At 35.3% G+C, this 20369-nt stretch overlaps 1 protein-coding gene across 3 annotated transcripts in view; it reads right to left on the reverse strand.

The window, feature by feature from the left end:
* Positions 1 to 20369, reverse strand: part of ASPH (aspartate beta-hydroxylase) — a 234941-nt gene that overhangs the window by 149334 nt on the left and 65238 nt on the right. Inside the window, exons 4-5 of one of the 3 annotated variants that reach the window (XM_037803595.1) lie at positions 8979 to 9020; positions 6229 to 6716 (exon numbers count right to left, since the gene is read on the reverse strand). The exons of 1 other annotated variant lie outside the window; for it this stretch is intronic. In XM_037803595.1, coding sequence (XP_037659523.1) covers positions 6355 to 6716; positions 8979 to 9020 — 404 coding nt within the window. In that variant the 3' untranslated portion in view covers positions 6229 to 6354. Of the gene's footprint in view, positions 1 to 6228; positions 6717 to 8978; positions 9021 to 14123; positions 17354 to 20369 lie in introns of those variants that run through there. One more of the 3 variants, XM_037803593.1, reaches the window with a different exon arrangement.

The following is a 20369-nucleotide window of genomic DNA, read 5'->3' on the forward strand; positions in this document are numbered from 1 at the left end:
CTTGAACCAGAGGGGCCCAAGTTTGAGTCCCATCTAAAACACTTTACTAAACCCAAGCCAGAGCTCTGGTTTCTGCAAATACAGAAAGGGGATAAAGTAGTACCTTCTGAGAAGGATTTTGAGAGTTAAATGAGATCATTTAAACCCAGCAAATAAGGATTTTTAAAATAATTTATTTTTTTCCATTCTTTTAAAGAAACAAATTTACCACCCTTCCTGAATGCACACATATTCACACCACACAGCAAAAGGATCACAATTATACACAACTTCCAAGTGAGTTAAAACATATTGCAATTGTTGAAGTCTTTTGATTTTTCCTTCCTTTTTTTATTAACATTTTTCTTCTTTCTAATATTATCCAATAAATAAACACTGATACCTATAATCATCAGTTTCTGGGCAGGTACTGGAGCACACCCAGGGTCCCACTCCCTGGGAGCACAAGGGAGACAGATGTGATGGCTGAACTGGGTCCTGCAGAGAGAGAAGCTGGCCTACCAGCCAGAGGGGGGACAGCCAGCGTCCTAATAACCACCCTCATTGATTTCATAGCACCTCAATTAGGGATGACAACTACCTTGAGCACTTGCATCCTCAGTGCCTAGCACAGCCCCTGGCAAATTAGAGATACTCAGTAGTGTTTGTCGAATGAATAAAAGGGGAATATAGGTGACAAAGCATGTGAATGTTTACATAATTATCAAAAACACAACAAAAGCTTTAAGTTATATATACACTCCGGTCTCTTAGCATATGAGAGAAAGAATGTTTGAAAGACAGACCTCTATGTTTATATACTGGACTTACTAGGGAAATAAATACATAAAGTGATATCAAATGAGCTATGAAAAGGAAAATGACTTCATGCTCTTTAGGGCTTACAAAATGGAAGCTTTTGTGGAAATCAATTCCTATGTAAAATGATCTCCAACCCCGTCGCAGACTTCAAGTTCATGTGGTTATGTCCCTAGGCAGAGGGAGGTAGAAGGACATTGGACTGAAGATAGTTACTGAATAGTTTCAATCCAAAGAAGATTTTCATGAGAATAACTTATGGGTCTGTTATATAATACTCAACCTTTCAGTTTCCTAAGAACAGCAACTTTCTCTTTAGACAGAACCAGGGAAAAATGGCAAGAGCTTAATAACAAAATAAACCTGATTGACCTGATAACCAAATAGTAGTATTTAGCATTATGCCAATATTCTCTTACAATCTTTCAATTGTCTAGCACTGTTGTTGACCAGGGGTTTCAATGGATGGGATCTCTCTGTTCCACCTGGCTTCATACTCTGAAATACCCACTTCAGTACATGCAGTTCAACTCTTTGTATTTTGGTAGGGCAGAAGCAGGAAACAGAGAGGAGAAAGGGAAAGCAAGCTTGGTAACCTGCCTGCAGCTGCACCAGGGAAGTGCCGTGTATAAATATGCACTCTTGTCAGCCTGCCCTGCACCTCCTTCCCCTTCTTCTGGTAAAAACGGTTTCTAATTTTCTTTTTGGCAATCAGCTTTCCTTCAGCTGACAGTGTGAACGACAGGCACTTGCGTAACCCAGGCCTGCCAATCATGGCTTTCTTATCCCCCACACGGTAAGATGCAACTCAACCTGTGGCAGCCTGACTGAGATGCAGCCCTCAATCTGGGCGAGTTCAGAGACGGAGAGAGGTTCAGGTCTGAGCACCTAGATCCAGCATGAGAGAGAGAGGGAGGGAGGGAGGAAGCCACAACTACCCCTGGGCTTTACAATTATGGGAGCCAAGCAATGATTTTGTTTGTGTAAACTACTTTTTGAATGGACTTAACACATGTAACCAAAAGAATTCTGGAAAATACTTAAGACTAAAACCAAATTTTCTCCTAATATACTAAGAATGCTGAATGCTTTTTCTGCATAGTAACATGGCTATACTGAGGCTTGCAGAACTAAGACATTAGGACTAAATGGGTTGTTGTGGGCTGGAGTAGAACACGTGAAGGCCAGAAAACTTTCTATGGGAAAATGTATTCTGAATACAAAACACATTTACAAATAAGTTTTTCACAATTGGACTGGCTATTAAACCTCTCAATTGTACCATACACTTAAGACTATAATTTATTACTTCATAACTTGTTTCTGACACATTTAACATCTTGTATTTTCAAGTTGTAGTAGCATCTTTTAAATAACTACGCATTCTTATAGCTTGATATATAAATCATCCAAAATGGCTTTCATTTGTCCATCAGGATCCAATACACCCTTTTCACAAAAATGCATTCATTACAAAGGAAAAAGATCTTAAGTATCTGTCTCACAATCTGTTGACAAAAGTAGAAGTAGGAATCAAAGCACTAGTGCTTCCAATTTTTAACCACTGACTTATGCACTTTACCATTGTTCTACCAAAGAAAAAGGGAAACATGAATTCCTGCAAATGTGCCAAGTACTTACACAAATACAAAACCAGCTAGTTCTCACAACTGCCTTGAGAAAAAGGTATTATCTCCTATTTACAGATGAGGAAAAAAAGCATTTCCACAATGGATTTTACACCAAAATAATGTGAGTTACAGATTTCAAGAAATGTTTGCAACCAATGGGCATTAACAGAAGAAGTAATAGTTGAAGACACCAGGAGAAAGGAACCAAAGTCAGGAGACGCAGCCTAAGTCACCAGACCCGTTTCACAGAAAATGATTACAATATGGTTAATAAAACATATCAAATTATGTATCATACTTGTTTGCTACCTTTCTTTTTTAATGGAAGTATTTACACAGAAACCTTATTATCCAAGTAATCGTTATCACAATCTGCAGTTAAAAAAGTTGCATGGCTAAGCAAGCCATAATGATACAAAATATCCCCTATGAACCAACCACTTCCAGGATTACCTCCAGATAAACTCAAGGATTCATCCTGACAGAATTATGTGAATTTCTTTACCAGCCTGTCCCTATTCTGAAATACTGACAGGATCATCTATATACAATGCAAATCAACCATAAAGTAAAACAGAAAAGCATCTTATAAAAAAAAAAAGCTCAGATTTCAAGAAATTGACTATACTCATGTTTTGAATCATTAAAATTCACATACAAAACAATTAATGACACATAGAAGATGATGCAACAAATGAAAAGAAAAAGTCATTGATAATGCAAACGCTTCAAAAGAAAGTAATTTGAAAATTAAATGATGAAAGATTCTTAGAAAAGATGATAATAAGCTCTCAAAGATTTTTGTAAAACAGACCATCGTTATGAAAATTGTGCTACCCAAACGTGAAATGTTACCATACAAATTTTAATGAAAATTAAATACCAATGTTATTTTAAAAAATTTTAAGAATCATCTCATAGTGCTATTTACACCAAAATTTTGTTAATGCTAAGAGAAAATGAACCTATATTTTTAGTATTTAGTTTTCACTTTTCAGGACTTCCTCAAAATTTCTCACTCCCAACTAATTTTATTGTCCCTATTTTTAGGTGATTTATTTAAAAAGGGCAGCCTTTCTGATTCTCATTATTCTTAGATAACAATATGAAGTGGAATAATGCAGAAATAACCATATCTACTGAATGAAAAGTTAGTCAAACTGAGATTGCAAGTATCACTTTAACAAATCAACCATAATCAAAAGCTCATCTTGCACTAAGCTTTAGTTGAATCACAAGTGTCAATGCAGCTGGATAAAGTGTAACCTCAACTTCAGTAAAATTCAGTTAATGCCTTATTTACTAAAAAGGGAAGAGAAAAGGAAGGAATAAATGGGGGAAAAGGAAGAAAAATTAAGTCACAGCTCACAAGCATTCCTCAAATATTTTTAAATGTTTCAAATACATGTTTCAGTTCTTGAGCTGAGAATCAAAGGAAAACGCGATAGAACTAAAACATTTCAAAGTATTTTACTGGAGAGCAAGAGATAAGGCTTATATGCTTATACTGATGGGGTTATTCTAAAATTTATTTTCATTCAGTTGCTTAGAATTCAGCATTTATCTACTTTCTGTGTAATAAGCCATTGTCCTTCAAAAATCAAGGTAAAAATTTATTTTCAATATATGCAATTATATTTTTTTTGCCCAAGGGGAAAAAAATCATTGTAGACAAAGTACAACTTAAAAGTTTGCATGTAAATTAAAAAAAAAAAAAAAAAAAAAAAGCAAGACCTTTCATTTTATATGTGTGGTGAGTTATCTGTTTTGCTTCTTCTGTCCAGTTCCCCATCAGTGCTTCCCTCTTTGCCACCTCCTCAAATGCCCTTTGTCCAGGGGGGAATACTTTGTGTGGTTTTGATGGGACAATTCAACCCCCATCCCAAAGCTCTGTGCACAGGCACCAGCCTGGGAAGACTAACCCATCCACCAACCACAGGAATGGTTAACAGATGTTCACCAGCCTAACCAGGCCAGTTGAAATTCTCCCAGAAACTTTCCTACCAGAGCCATCCCAGGAAACTACCTTTTACATTTGGATTGCTAAACTAGAAAGATGTGTCTGGGGACACTGAGGGCCCTTTTGTTCATCAAGCAAAGGACACTCCTTTTAGGATCAATTCTAGTAGAAACCAGCAGAGCCAAGATTTGCAAAGACAGCTAGAAAGGAAGAGGGCTCTGATTACAGTTTGGACTCTGGATTCATTCTCCTGAAGCCAGCATTCCTGTGTTTGCCAAAGCAAATGAGCTATAAAATCCCTTTTCTGGTTTAAGTTATTTTGAACTGGCTCCTGTATTCTGTAATAACAATAAAAACAAAATCCTAACTAATCAATAAATAAGACCCAAGTTAAGACATGTTATAATTTCTTTGGGCCTGTTTTTAAGCAATAAAATAAAATTGGATTACAAATCTCTAGGGTGTCCTTCTTGCTATATATTTCTATTATGTTAGTTGAAACTTGTGAACTAATTTTCTAAGTGATTTTAAGAAGTAAAAGGTGCTTGCATGAAGAAAAAGATACAGTATACTTTTAGAAATATTTAAGACTTAAAGCTTACTCATTTCTGATAGAAATATCATTAATTAGGCCCCAAACCCTTACTTTTAAGCTCTTTATAGAAAAAGTTAAACATCTGTTAAAAAGTAAAATAAACCTTTGTGGCAACATTTTTTGATGCTGTTACAACAAATCAAGTTGTTCTCTTCTCAAGATCATCTAACTGAATTTCACCAGTAATCACAGTTAGACATTAAAGATTTCATTCAGAGTAGTACAAACCATGTAGAAATGTGTTTCTCATTGAAATTGCATTTTTATTAAATGTTTTCTGACGAGCAAAATTCTAATCTCTAGTTCAAATATCAAATTTGCAGTTCCTCAGAAATGGTAAACAATTAAGATACAATCAAATATGAAAAAGATATGCCATTCAATGAAAATAACTGAAAAATGATGTAACAGAAAATGAATGCATATTCTAATTTGAAATAACTGAAAACTTTGTTATAACTATTCAGAGTCTGTAAGGATGTCTTTTTAAATAAAAAGAGTTCTAAAATGGTTCTTCTGAATAAAACTGTCTCTCTTATCCATGACTGTATCCTGAGTTCTCGGAAGTGTGTCTAGCACACAGTAGCATTAAGCATTTCTTGGACTGGATGAGGGGCAGGCGTGAAGAGTGGGAGGGGTGGTGGAGAGAGGTAAGGAGTGAGGAGGCACGAAGGGGTGTGGAAGGAGGTAAAGGAGATAGTAAAAGGCAAAGACTAGAACAAGGGAGGGGGAGGAGAAAGGAAAAGAAAATGTGAGGAAGAAAGAGATACTTGAGAAGGGGTGAGCACGAACCGATGGAGGAAAGAAGGAGCTGAGAGTTGGGTAAGAGAAGAGTGAGAAGTGAAAGAAGAGGGTGGGAGGAGGGAGAAAGGAAAACAGGGAAGCAGGATGGGAGAAGGAAGGAAAAAAACAAAGGGCAAACGGAAAGAAGATAGCTTCCTAATCACCTGAGCACTTACCATACCTGGAAGTTATAAGATTATAAGTCACTCTGCGTATACATACTATTTAAAATCTTAATATTCTTACTTGTCTATGCCAGTAAAAGTATTTAATATATAAATAAATTCATTACAATTCATATTATACATTATAACATACTTTTATCTGAATACACCATCAATAAAATTAATAAAAATGTTATTGCATCATTTTTATTACATATTTTTAAAGGCTTCGTCTTTTAGATTTGGAAGCATGAGACAGTATATTTAAAATTTCAAAGAATTACTTGCTAAGCACCAATAAATATGCCCAATGGCTAATTTACACATCTTTCCCAACCAGAGTAATACTAAATTTTCTATGCCCTGAAACAGCAAATCACAAGCAAGAATATCACCATTTCCTGTGTCAATAATGTCAGAGCTTTAGTTTTTTCTTTTCTGGTGATTTCCCTTTGCTAAGTGTGCATGTCTGGGAGAGCTGTGCCCTTCCTTTCGGTCATCTTTGTCTCTGGGTGCCATTTTACTAGAGATATCCTTTATATTTGTCACTTTTTTCCTATTTTCCTTGGTGTTGGCATTTTTATCTAGGCCCCCTTTCTCCTTTTCTCTGTCCTTTTTACCCTTGGTAGATTCTTTCCTGGATTTTTCTGAGTCAGGAATTTTCTTATCCTTCCGGTCTTCCTCTTTTTCTTTCTTCCCCTTTTTTCTCTCTTCTTTTTTACTTTCCTTCCTTGATTCAGGTTTCTCTTTTTCCTTCTTGAGCTCTTCTTTAATGAGTTCTTTAACTTTCAGGTTTTCCAGTCAAAGGAAAAAATGTTTATTGAAAGCATCTCTTAATTCATATAACAGCAACTTTGTGCAAAAGAGCAGTGTCTTTTCATTCATCTCCCCACACACATGAAATGCTCATTCAAAAGGTGACTTGACTCCACTAGCTTTTAAGTTGGCTAAAAATAGATGCAAACCCATATAAAATGCCAGCTACAAAAGAAATGCTAGAAACTCGCCATCAAATTTTTCAGCTTAAAACAGGGATAACATGCAATACTATTACGAGTCCAATCATAAAGCCAGTGCCTGACACAAAGTGGGAACGAGTCATGTTTCACAACCACAATGACATAATTAAAGGAATACTGAAAACTTACAGAACTGATATTCATACTGTTTAAACATTTACATAACAGTTATTAAAATTTTTAGCCCCAAGAAAAATAGTTTCCTTAAGATAGTAATCTTACCATCCTTGGAAACAAATGTAATGCATAAATGATAAATTAAACACCCAACAATTTTCTTAGCTAACTAAGCAAAAAATTTCCACATGTATATAAAATTTTAATTTCATTATCTATAGTGTTTAAAATGACAAACAGAATTCCTTTCCTGCTTATATTTAACATTATGAAACCAGCATTCCTTTAAGTATGTTTCTGTTAATTTACGTAGAGCCACTCAGGTCAACGTTTTTTTTTTCCATGCTTATAGGGGAAAGAGCAGTTATAAGTGGAAAATAGGAAAATACAGGTATTGCTTTTTAACTTGCTTTATGTGAAGTTTAACAGAGTTGCTCGCAAAAGACTGAATTTCACCTTCTGGCTCTCTCATTAGAGAAGCAAGGGGTTTATGATGTAATTTAGCATTGAAGCAGCAACAAAGAAAATTAAATTTTCATTCATAGGATAAAATATGGAAGTTATTTTTGCCCATCACAATTACATAAAACTCATGGCATAAAATTTCACTCGAAGTGAAACTGGTTTTGCGGTGCTCACTAAAAGAAGTATTATGTATTTCTGGACAGTCTAATAAAATCTTGATTAACCAACAAAAATATGAAACAGGATGCCTCAATTAATATAATTTCCTGGTGAGCATCCAGAAAATTCTTCAACTCTTGTTGAAAATCTTATAGAAATCCTGTAAAAATACAGAATAGCATTCCTAATAGTCAGCCCTCCCCACACACCCACGTCAATCTATTCAATGTTGTTTGCACAGCGACACTGCCAAAGAGAGTGAATGCTTGTGTAATGCTATCAAGATTTATCCTCATACTGTTTTTTAAAAATTAAACCTTTAATGTATAATTTGCCTCTCTAGAACAAGAAGTAAAATTATACTTTATGGACCACTTATTTAATAATTTTTTAAGTAAGAATAAAGTATTGAAAATTCTGTTTTCTTCCCAGGAATTATTCACATGGGATAAAATGTTAAAACATTAAAATTTCCTAATTCCAAAATTAAACTACAAATCCCAAATCCTGCAAATCATACTGCAAAAGTCTTACCTGTTAATGTTTAAAAAAAAATCTACAAACATATACCAAGCACTTGAATTGAATGCAAAATAATGTTATAAATTTATAAAGACAAACATGCACCACCCTGTGTTTCTTCCCCAAAAGACATAAAAATTACATATGAACAAGAAAAAGTGAAAGGGATATACAGTAAAACTGTAATAAGATGTTAGCCAACATATAATGGTTTATAAATATACTAATTTTAATAAATTAAAATATCAAACACAGCAAATTCCATCTCAATGTAATGAATGCAGTGCTCCAGATTAGAAACATAAGTTTTCATGGTACTGAAAACTACAAGTTTGATTGCACTAGCTTTTATTGTGCCATAAGACTGTGTCATCAGAGCTTTTGGAGAAAGAAAATCAATCACTAATGAGTTCATCTTTTCTCAAAAGTAATTCAAAAATTCAAACTAAGAAAGGTTTTAGGTAGGAAGGATGTGTACGTGTGAATTTACTATATATATTATAATATATATGCTCTTAAACACCATTACCATGTTTTGATAACATGAAAAAGGAAATTATTTAAAATTGACAATTTATAGGCTTGAGGCTGAAAATTCTTTAATGAAGTCTTGATAAAACTACTTATGAGCTAAGGTGTTGCTCAAAACCAAAAAGCAACGTTTAGCATTAGTAGCTACATTTACATACCATATCCAGAAAATTCCATGCATTTGCAAGCATTAAACTTGATTCACTCAAGGCTAATTTGAAAAACAGAAAATACCTTTAGCCTTAGTTTTTCTCTTGGCCACCCCACCAGGTCCTTCTGTTGGTATTTACAAGATGAAAATAAATTATGAACAGAAAATATAAAGGGAATTCAAAACTAAGAAGCTATAAAGTGGGCCCTCTTTTAACCAAATTAATTAAATTCACCACTGAAAATCACTCTTCTTTCAACATGTAAGTATCTATCACTTATGTCATTTTAAAACCTTAATTTTACCATCTTTGACTAAAAAAAAAAAAAAAAGCATTGTATTCAGTCTATGATTTTGTCAACTTTGCCATCTGCCATGTACCTGAAAGAATCATTGGCTTTAAAAGTACCCAATTACCACTGGGAAAGGCATTTCTCTCCATGAGGTGTCGATGTCAACCATCTGCTCCAGTCACAGATTTTCAATTCCCAAACACCTGTGAGGAAAGGACCCAGGGACCCGACTTCCCCCCTCCATCACCATTCAAAAACGGATGGCATACTTCGATAGAGTTTTAATCTTTGTTTCAATAACCAGTGCTTTTTCTCCCATTATTTCAAACTTTCTTTTAAAATATATATTATACAAACAAGTAAGAATTATATTATTATGTGAGCACATATTAATTTCTTACTCTTCATCTAAAAACTCTGCAATGATTTTCTATTTCCTCTATTAGCAAATGAAAGTTCTGATGATGGGTATATTTTTGACCCTCTAACAAATGTCAGTATTATATACCTCTGAGTACACTCTTACTCCAACCAGGCTGTACTTAGCATCCACTCAGCTGATCTTCCCAATTCTATCTCCCTCAGTTGTAGAAATGCTATTTTATATTCATAAATGGCAAACTTTCTGAAGTGGCATGCCAAGTTGCCAACCCATGTCCTCCTCCCCATCTCAGGGAGGAAGGTATGGGAATAACTGCTCATTTCCTGTCAGGGGTGCACTAGGCATAATCTGTCACCCAAGAACTAAGAGCCCAGGTGTCCTTACAAGAAAACCCCCAGTTGTTTTATGTTTACTCTTACTGTAAACTGTACAGCCCACTCTTTGTTTCTCTAAACCATATTTATAATTCCACTTTCAGTATCCAGTGCTTTTACTTTTATCCTGTTATATTAAAATCACCCTCCATTCCCAAATTCCTGCCTCCTCTCTAGTCACAGCAATCTGGTCCTATTCAAATGTAGTCCATTTGAGAATGTTAATTTATTTTGGTTGAAATAAATTATCTGGTTGAAACCTCACCATCTCCACTCTGGGGAAAAAAAAAAGGACTAGTATATTGTACCACTGACTACATAAAAAAGGAAACGTGAATTAATTGTTCCATTTTGCTACATCTGTCCAATTAATTACTATACATCCATAACCATCACCTGTGTGTATAATACTATTTTTCTCAGACAAAAGTTGATGCTTCCCTTTAACGCTGTGAGAAAGAGCACACCACTTTATAATACGGAAATGTCACTGTGGCCCATTCCTCCACTAGTATTTATTTAAGAATAAAATCTCAGAATTATTTTCTTGTAATACCAACTTTTTAATAAATGGCTATTAACCAATGTGTAAAAGAAATTAATATAAAGCATTAAAATACCCTTTTTTCTTGCAAATGTTCCCTTGTGCCTCCTGCATGTTCTTGCAGGGCAGATCCCACTTTTCCTGTTAGAAAGCAGAAGGGCGGGAAACAGATTGCTGTCCCCATCCCCACCACTGTAATACAGGCAGTAAGAGTACACTGATGAAAAGGCTAGGGCTCATTTTTATCATTACTTAATCAAAACATTAGATTAGGATCAAATCAGTGGAAGAGGAAAACAATAATGAGTACTTTATTCAAAACTATTCCAATTTCGGTATAAACCCTCAAAGTGATACTAATTTACAATGTGCAATGCACCGTGCACAATGCTAGAGTATTCACTGGTCTACCTTTACCGAACTTTAAAAAATATAGTGAATATTTTCTCAGTATTTTTGAGTTGATAAAGACTGAACTAATAATTTAAACCACAATTATCATATTCAGTCCCTGGTGGAAGAGTTTGGAAATGTAAAAAAGCACAGCTCTATAGAACTCGGCAGATATTAATGTCAGTAGTAGCACATACAGCAACTGTATAAAAAGCTGAAAAAGAGTCCAGACTTCAATTAGAGATATGAATGAAAAAGATGTGGTTAGGACTAGGGCAAACTGAGCCAAAGGGTAAAGGAGGATACTGACTGCATTTTAAAACCTCAAATTTCATGTGAGACCAAGGGAAGAGATGTTTAGTTGGTGCAGGATCTGTATTTCCTAAACAATTTAACTCATACAGTTTGTTTAAATACCATAATTACATGGAACTTTGAATGGGAAGTGAGACCTGGTAGGTTTGCATAGGCTAGTGTGGAATAGCGACACATCCCAAAGTAATTTGGGCAAAGAATAAAAATATATATGCAGGGCCCCCCTGAGGAGCCAGAGGAAATGTGGAGGTGTTGGGCTTCCTCCCCTGGGTTGTTGCTGATGTTCTCACAAACATTGAGGACTGGTAGTTTGGTATGCTGAGCCCTCTATCTTGGGGCTTGCCCTTATGACGCTCGTTACAGCAAAGGAGAGGATAAACTTGCATATAATTGTGCTAAGAGTCTCCCCCTGAGTACCTCTTTGTTGCTCAGATGTGGCCCCCTCTCTCTCTCTCTAACTGAGCCACCTCAGCAGGTGAACTCACTGCCCTCCCCACTACGTGGGAACCGACTCCCAGGGGTAAATCTCCCTGGCAACGCAGGATATGACTCCTGGGGATGAGTCTGAACCTGACATCATGAGATTGAGAACATCTTCTTGACCAAAAGGGGGATGCAAAATGAAACAAAATAAAGTTTCAGTGGCTGAGAGATTTCAAATGAAGTCGAGAGGTCACTCTGGTGGGCATTCTTATGCACTATATAGATAACCCTTTTTGGGTTTTAATGTACTAGAATAGCTAGAAGTAAATACCTGAAACTATCAAATTGCAACCCAGTACCCTTGACTCTTGAAGAAGATTGTATAACAATGTAGCTTACAAGGGGTGGCTGTGACTGTGAAAGCCTTGTGGATCACACTCCCTTTACCCAGTATATGGATAGATGAGTAGAAAAATGGGGACAAAAACTAAAAGAAAAATACAGTGCAGGGGGATGATTTGGGGGGCGGGGGAGAAAGCACCGCTCTAGAACAACAGAAATCAGTTAAGGAGAGCCTAAGTGATGATAAAACAAGGAAGGCAAAGAAAAAGCACTGTTTCAAAAGTCAAAAGGGCAGCTTTTGGAAGGCAGGTATATACAAGGTTGAGGATGAACACAGACTTGTGTTACAAAGATGCAGTCATGTTACAATGGTGAGAAAACACAGGTGGCAAGAAGGGTGACCACAAGCCCAGGTGCTCATTTTAGGGTCTCCCCGTAAAGCCTTGGAAGGAAAGCAATCCTACATGGACTTTCCCAAGATTCTGAGGAGGCACAAAGAGACTGAAGGTTTGAAGGGTTTTATTTGTGTTTGTATGTGTTGAAAGCTAGAGGAAACACAGACATGTCTATAAGAAAATAAACAGAGTTGGTGAGAGAGGGGGGAAATGATGGGGTCAGAGGGAGGAAGTGCAGAGTTAAGTGGAAAGGTTAGCTTTGGAAACCAGAAGCTGCAAGGTCTGAAAAAATGCTAAATGAATGAGAGGAAACGACAATTCAAAGAAAGTCTAAAGCAGTTAAGAAAATGTTGTCAAGTGTAGAGAGAAGATAATGGAACCCAAGACAAGAGCTGACTAAGTCTTGGTAAAGCAGAAAGCAAAGTCACCTCTACAGTGGCCTACAATGACCCTGGCAGACTGAAGAGCAAAGAAAGCATCCAGAACACCTGCTGAAGAGAGTAACTCAGTACTCACAGAGCTTCAATTAGAGTAAACTTACTAAAACTTTTTTTTGAATTTAAAAATTTAATAGATATTTAACAATATTATAGACATTTGAAAAAAGAAAGCTGTAAACCCACCAACCTCTTATGATAAGTGGGGGAAAAGAAGAACACAACATAAGGGAACTGAAAGACTGAAAAAAACAGGAAGAATTAGATCCAGAGACTTGAGTTTGAATGAAGATAAAATGCAGATTCAAATACAAATGAGACACTGGGAAAGGTCAGCTGAAGACCTTTGCTTATTGTATGAACTACAAAATACCCAATGTTTTAAACTTTTCACTTATTTAAGCTGTTCTTCAAAAAAAAAAAAAGAGAGAAAGAAATACAATGTGTTACTATTTATGCAACTGGGAAGTATGAATAGCAAAAGTTGTGTTAAACTTTGAATAGGGAATCAAATAAAGCCTCGAGGAGCTTATGACCTATTCAACATCTCCTCCTCGGTATTATGGGGTTAACTCAACAAATAGAGGCATAGAATTTGGCATATTTGTGCCATCAACCCACTTGTGAACATGAATTCTGAATCACTGACTTAAAAGTACTCCACATATGCATCGTGATCAAAGAAAATTCCACAGCCCAAATCAGAGAAACTTTCCATATCTTTTATAGGCTCAAGTAGTGAATTCAAAGTCTTATTTATAAAGGGTAATTGAGCATCAGTCCTCAAAAAGTGTAACTGCCAAGTGATCAACTAAGACTAATTTGAGATCAACCCAGATTACATGTAATACCCCCCAAAAAAGCTGTTCTTGCAGTACCTTCAAGTTTTGCCAATGTAAATGGGTCTAATGTGATACGACAAGATCAGAGAAATTGGATGCTAATTGACATTTTTGAACATGCTTGGTGTTTCACATGTTACTTTTAGGGTATGTAGCTTCTTTTGCAGTTTTTATTTTTACTATTTAAGTTTGGAAATGATGCCAAATTTTTGTATTTCTTTGGTGATATATATTGCATTATATAGTGATGTGTGTATACTGATGTGTGTACGGTGTATAGTGATATGTATATACTGATATACTGATATGTATTAAACTTTCACAAACCCATAAATAAGAGGGGGTGAAAAACGTAGCCTTTGCATTATCCGCAGGGCGATCCTAAGCAGCAAAATCTTGGTGTTGTGATGTACAGAAACGGAGAAGAATATTAAACCATATTTGAGAATTAAAAAAAAAAAAGGCTGGTCTTGCATGACAGGATACAATGCTATAAGACAGTAAGGTAATTTCTAGAGTAAAGAATCAACTACAAGGTGAAAAAGCAGGACCCCCAGCTTTCCATTATGTTCAAGTCAGCAAGCCGACAGTTAGGCCTCGGCCCTGTACCACAGCCCAGGACCAAGAACACACTTCTCCAACCAACTTACATGCCACCACTCGTGTCCTCATGTTCCCAAGGAAAACTAAGGCTGAAAGAAGTTAAAGTGTAGGAGAGAAATCCCCCAGAGTGCCACTTCTGTGTTTTTGTGCCAAATTCAGAGAACCCAGTGCTTTTTTAATCAGTGCAGCATATCTGAAGAAGCAAAACGACTCCATACAAAGCACATTCCACAAAGTTCCTTTGGTTTTTCAAAATTAAAAAAGCAGATTAAATAGAGACCAACATAAAATTCTGTAACTATATATAAATATTCAAATGTACAGGGTACGACTTTGACTTTTTAAATGAGTTCCTACGTTTAAAAGAAACAGAAAATCAAAATAAATCCTTAGAAAATTAAGAATAACATACACAGTAAATAAAACATAAGTGACATTATTTTGATCAGCTTTGAAATATTTTATAGCACAGATATGCAAATGAACAGCTTTATTTTTTTCTTACTGAAAAAAAAGCCTTAGGCACACAGTTGAAGGAAGTCACAGAAATCAGGGGTTCACCAGCTACAGGCATTTTATCTTCAGAGATTTTTCAAAGGGGCTAAAGATGGTACTGAATACGTGGCCAATTATCTCACATCCTTGTTTTCCACTTACAAAAATAAGGCATAATTAATTTCTGTACATAAAATGAGCATAAGTGTCATGACAAAAAACAAAGCCTGATGAGATATTAATGATTCCAAACACTTTTAGCACACAAACTTAATTACTTACTTCTCTTAAATTGATCAAATGTCATCTAGAGTTAATAGCAATGAAGCATTAAGAAATAAAATTGCTTTAAAAATATATCTCAGACATTTAGGCTAAGTGAATTTCATGCGGGAAGGGGCCTAAGATTGCTTTTGAATTTAAACCTAACAAACTGTATTCAAATTCAAAGTGGAAGGCACAAAAAAATATGGACAAAGACTGAGTAAACTTTCAGAGAGCACATTATTCAATCATACTTAATTTGCTGCAGAACATTCTACTACATAGTAGTTTAGCTGACATGCTTAACTATTTTAAAATCAGAAGCTCTGGACTATCAGCAACCAACAGAATGAAATATATGTCCTGAATGATTAGGGAGAGACAAACTAGTTTTTAATAGCCATTTAAGCTCTAAGAGATTACTGTTCAATGTGTAGTATAATATCCAAGTAGTTACAGAATAATGCTCTAAAAAAAAAAAATAAGATCTGCAAATTGGATAGTCTTCCCCACACTAATAAATAAATGCTGAGTAGAGGGGGAAGGTGATGTATGTCCTATGTTCGGATTTGAAACCTTTACTTTAGGCTATTGTTTTGATAGTCTACAAGAGTGATTCCTAACAAAAAAACTAAATTTGTCATAATTCCCCTCAGAACAAATGGAGTAATTATCCATTTACTGAAAGTACTTTGATGAAATATGAAAGAACACTAACTGAATATATGAGAAGTAAAATTATTATGTTAAATAAAATGTTAAAAATGCAAACATTTTCAAATTGAAAGCTCTATGAAAAACTAAAGCTAAGCAAAGTATGATAGAAGCGCAAAGAGATTTAAAAACTTGAAACACTACTCCTTCAAAGAAAAATAGAAACCAAAAGGTCTGAGGCTTATTTCTTTCAAGTTATAAGAACTTTGCTTAGGGGTGGGGGTAGGGGATGTCTAATTTTTTAAGATGCATCATACAGGGAATGCTGTACTGTATGCATGATTCTCCTGTAAACATACAACTGCTCTAAAAAATAAATTTAATAACGTGTTTTTAAAAAACAAGGGAAAAATGCATCATATAACACTTGCTTTTACTATTATTGGGGCAAACTCATTTTAAATGAATTCATTCAAAGACGTTTTTATATTTTCTGATGGCCTTATAGAGAGAAAATTTTATTCTCCTAAAAAAGAATTAGCATTTTAATAAATTTAATTTACAAATCTAAAAAATCACATCATATTTAAACCAAAATTGATAGCCAACTAATAAGAAAATGCAGAGAAAAAATGGAAAAAGACTGTTACTTAGGATGAATAATTTTAATATTTACAACATTATTGAAGATACATATTCACACTTTACTGCTTGTGTAAAGGGCCTACTTAAAAAAAAATATATGAATTTCTTTCTCTGGACATATATTTGGAAATGTAATGCTAAATTTTGCTCTCACAGTTGGAAATAATCAGACATACTACTATCTGCATACATTAATTTAACTACCCTAAGGCCATTATTTTCAAATTATTTTAAAAGCACCATTAATACAGAAATTTACATTGTAATTCATATTAACCTATCTGACAAATCAATTAACCTAAACAAATTACAATAAAAATATCACGTTTTTAAGAATCGTTTTACATTATCAGTTACGTTAAGGATCAACATAGAAGCACTTAACTTACGAATCATGCCAGAAATACCTTTATAAGCAAGTCCATTATAATCATCTTAATTAATAGTGTGTTAGAAAGACAAGCATCAAGGGTTAACCACAAAACAATGTGCGACTGTTAAGTTTCAAAATTTAGTTCAGTGAATACATAAGTTGAAACAAAATGATACAGAAACCAATTATACCAGGAAGAACATCATTCTCAATGTACTCTGTGGACCACGGTAAGGATGAGTAACGTCACTTTCTTCACTAGGAGTGTGGGTAGCAGAGAAAGGGACTACGCAAGAAAAGAAGCGCACATGGCTGACTTTTATTGCAAGATCATAGCTGCCCCACCGCAACTTAAGCCCTGAAAAAGCAAAGGAAGAAAAGGAAAACGGAAACTGCTTCGGGTTTTCACAAGCCCATGTCTTCAGTCCCTGAATCAAAGTTACTGGTTATGTAAATCCAAAATGACGCAAGTCTTTCCCTGAACCCCTTCATTCTGTGACGTACCATCAACACCATCTGCGATTTCACTTTCTTCTTCTTCTTCTTCTAGCATTTCAAAAGGAGTCATTATATCATAGAGAAATGAGAGGAAACCATAAAACCAATCAGAACTTTCCTCTGCTAAAATATTAAGGACTTCCTCAAGAGAATCAATATTTTCATTACTGCCATCTTTGGTCAAGCCTACATAAGAATAAGGGAAGAGAAAGAGAAAATAAGGAGAGCAGTTAGGAGGAAAAAGAAGTTGAGGAGGAGTGATCTCAAAAAGGATGTGCATCGTGGATACAGGTTACAGAAAAGATATTTTGGAAAATAAATCGATTTAAGATGCACATCTTACAATCAATTCTCAGTAGTGTATACTAAAGGAAACCCACAATTGGAACAATCCTAGCTGTTCCTATCAGTCCTTAATCAGGTTTTACCTTTAGAGAATCTTGAGTTGAAAAGTGGACAAAATTACATCAGCCAAAATTGGCTGACATAAATGGGAAGAGAGAATAAAAAAAGCAGTTTGAGGGGGAAAAGGATAAATACTTCTGACAACTTCCAGATTTTCTCATTTACCGCGACATCATCAAGAGTTGATTACATAAACATTCACATGTATCAGTGAATATTCACTGAAAACAGAAAGGCTTATTTCCTCAAATCTTTCCTCTTAGGACCTTGAATCTCTATAATTTAGCAGGACACGTTTATAGCATCCCTGGATGCACATAAATGTACTCAAATTATGTTTAAATGAGATAATTAAATCTTCACACTATAAAACATTAGCTCTATAAAGCTCCCTCTGGCAACTGACCCATAGCCCTGTAATTCTAGCCAATAATAAGAGATTATTAATAATAATTCACTCTGCTTTTCCGACATGGAGTTTTATTAAGGCTTTAGCCAGTCATATGCAATCATTCCAAACCACACTTCCTGTCAATCCATGAAATTAGTTTCTACTACAAAGACCTGACTCTTGTTACTTTTAAATATTGGTCAGAAAGACAAGCCCCCATGATAGACCAAAATCAAAGTATATATTGTTATTTGTTTTCTCCTGTGAAGAACTGGCTTTGGGTGGGAAAATTCTCTTGGCTCCGGTAGATATCAAACTCCATGAACAATGCCAAAGTTACACACTCAAAGTCCGATAACTTTGAGGAGGCAAAAACAGGGAGGAGATTCTAGCTGTAAGAAATGGGAAATCTATGACCATAGGGTTTTTCAGATTGTGGCCACCTAATTCAAACATTTTAGGATTTAGCAATGAACCATTTCTCCAAGTAGCATAACTACCAGCAATCTATACTGGCAGGTAGGGACAATAAAAAGACAATTAGTATAAATATTAACGCTTACAGTGAACCTCCTCACTTTAGTCAACAGAAGAACTATATTATGTCAGTATTCATGAATTTGGGGGGTGGGGAGGTGGAGAGTACACAAATTGGAGTTATTTAAATTATTTTCTGACAAGCCCAGACTATCTTCTCACTGGATTTAACAGCTGACAAGTGCTATGAAAAGAGCAGAACTATACTCTCACTCAAGTCTCTGAGTGAATAATGTTTCTTCTTCTCATCTTAAAACACTTCAGCTTTATATTTAGAACAAACATTTTTATTTTTCTCCTTTTTCCAATATATCCTAAAATACTTCCAAGTATTGAATATAAATTATAAAACCTCACTGCCCGTCAGTATGACAGGCTGAAATGTGCAAAAAATACATAAAAGTACTTAAACAAAATTGTTTACCCAACCACACAACCTTCCTGTGGTTCTTAAAACAAAGGAACTAGCCAGTAAAGAAGAGACATTCTGGGGCCCAGTTACTTCTTAACCTCTGAGAGGAGGCCCGTCCAAAGAGCAGGAGGCCAAAAGCCTTTGGCTGGGCAGGGCCAGGCCTCCCCTCCCTTCAGCCCACTTGGGCATCCATGCATCTAAAATGTTTATCAAGGTCTGATAATTGGGCTTCCCTTTTGCTCTCCAACAACACGTGATACAGGGCTAACTAGGTGCTAGTCATAGGAAAAAAGGACAACCGCGTAATTCTGGGTGATGCTATTTTAAGATAACACTACTCTTGAAAGGGTGTCATAGGGCCTTGGCCAGAAATAATAAAATAATAAAAATTAATGATGGCTATTTGACTTCAGTTTATTCAACACATATTTAATTCTCTCTATATATTTCATAAGAAAAGCCACAAAATACAAAAGAAACGTAAACATGAATGTGTATCTTTCCCCAAATTGAAAAGACATATATATGCAGATTTAAGAATTGAGAAAAAAATTTCTGAACTAAATGTCAAGCCTATGAAAGCCCAACATATCTCAACTATTACTAGAGCTGCCACGCTCATCTCTCTGGTACCTTCCTCCCTCCCTGTGGGCTCCCCCTTTGCTTCCACCCAGACCTTACTGTAGGCCGCCCCTCAGATGAGAGTGTGCCTTCAGGGCCTGGGTACTTCTTTGGGTATACACACTGAATTTTCTTCCTCTATCCACCTCTCTATGGGGGGTGTCTTATACCCATATCATTTCACTGTGCCCTGTCTCTGCAACCACCAGACAGTAATAAAGGTACAACTGAGCTACAATGTCACAAACCAGAAAGAACTTTGGTCATAATATCCGATTCAAGTTAAGGATGAATTTCATGCAGAGAATTTAGACACTGTAGGAGTGATAAATGAGTCTGACAATTCACCTTTGGTTTATTTCATCTTTATTAAAGCCACAAGCCAACTGTGAGATAGTACATGTATATGGTAAAACAGTTCCTTTATTTTAGTCTCAAACGTGCATTTGAGTCAAATTACCATATGAATACTGAGCTTCACAAAATTTAATTCCAACTCAAAGTATATAGTTCTTATAAAAGGAACAAGGTATGATTTGCCCATACCATGTTATGTGTCTACCTGCAAATGGCAATTTTCAAAGTTATAACTAATTAACCTCTTACAGATTGGCTAAAAAGCTTTAACAGAATAAACTATTGATATCTAAAATATACTATTGAAAATCAAATTGGTTAATGTAATAGTTTACTGTAGAAATGGGCATGTTCTATATAAGAAGGACCAACATACAATTTTTTGTGGATGACATTTCCAGTCTGGAGCTGATGTTAAGCCAAATGAATGAATAAATGAATAAATAAATAAATAAATAAATACATAAATAAAATCAATA

Source organism: Choloepus didactylus, chromosome 14 (genome assembly GCF_015220235.1).
Source record: "Choloepus didactylus isolate mChoDid1 chromosome 14, mChoDid1.pri, whole genome shotgun sequence".
Taxonomy (NCBI): domain Eukaryota; kingdom Metazoa; phylum Chordata; class Mammalia; order Pilosa; family Megalonychidae; genus Choloepus; species Choloepus didactylus.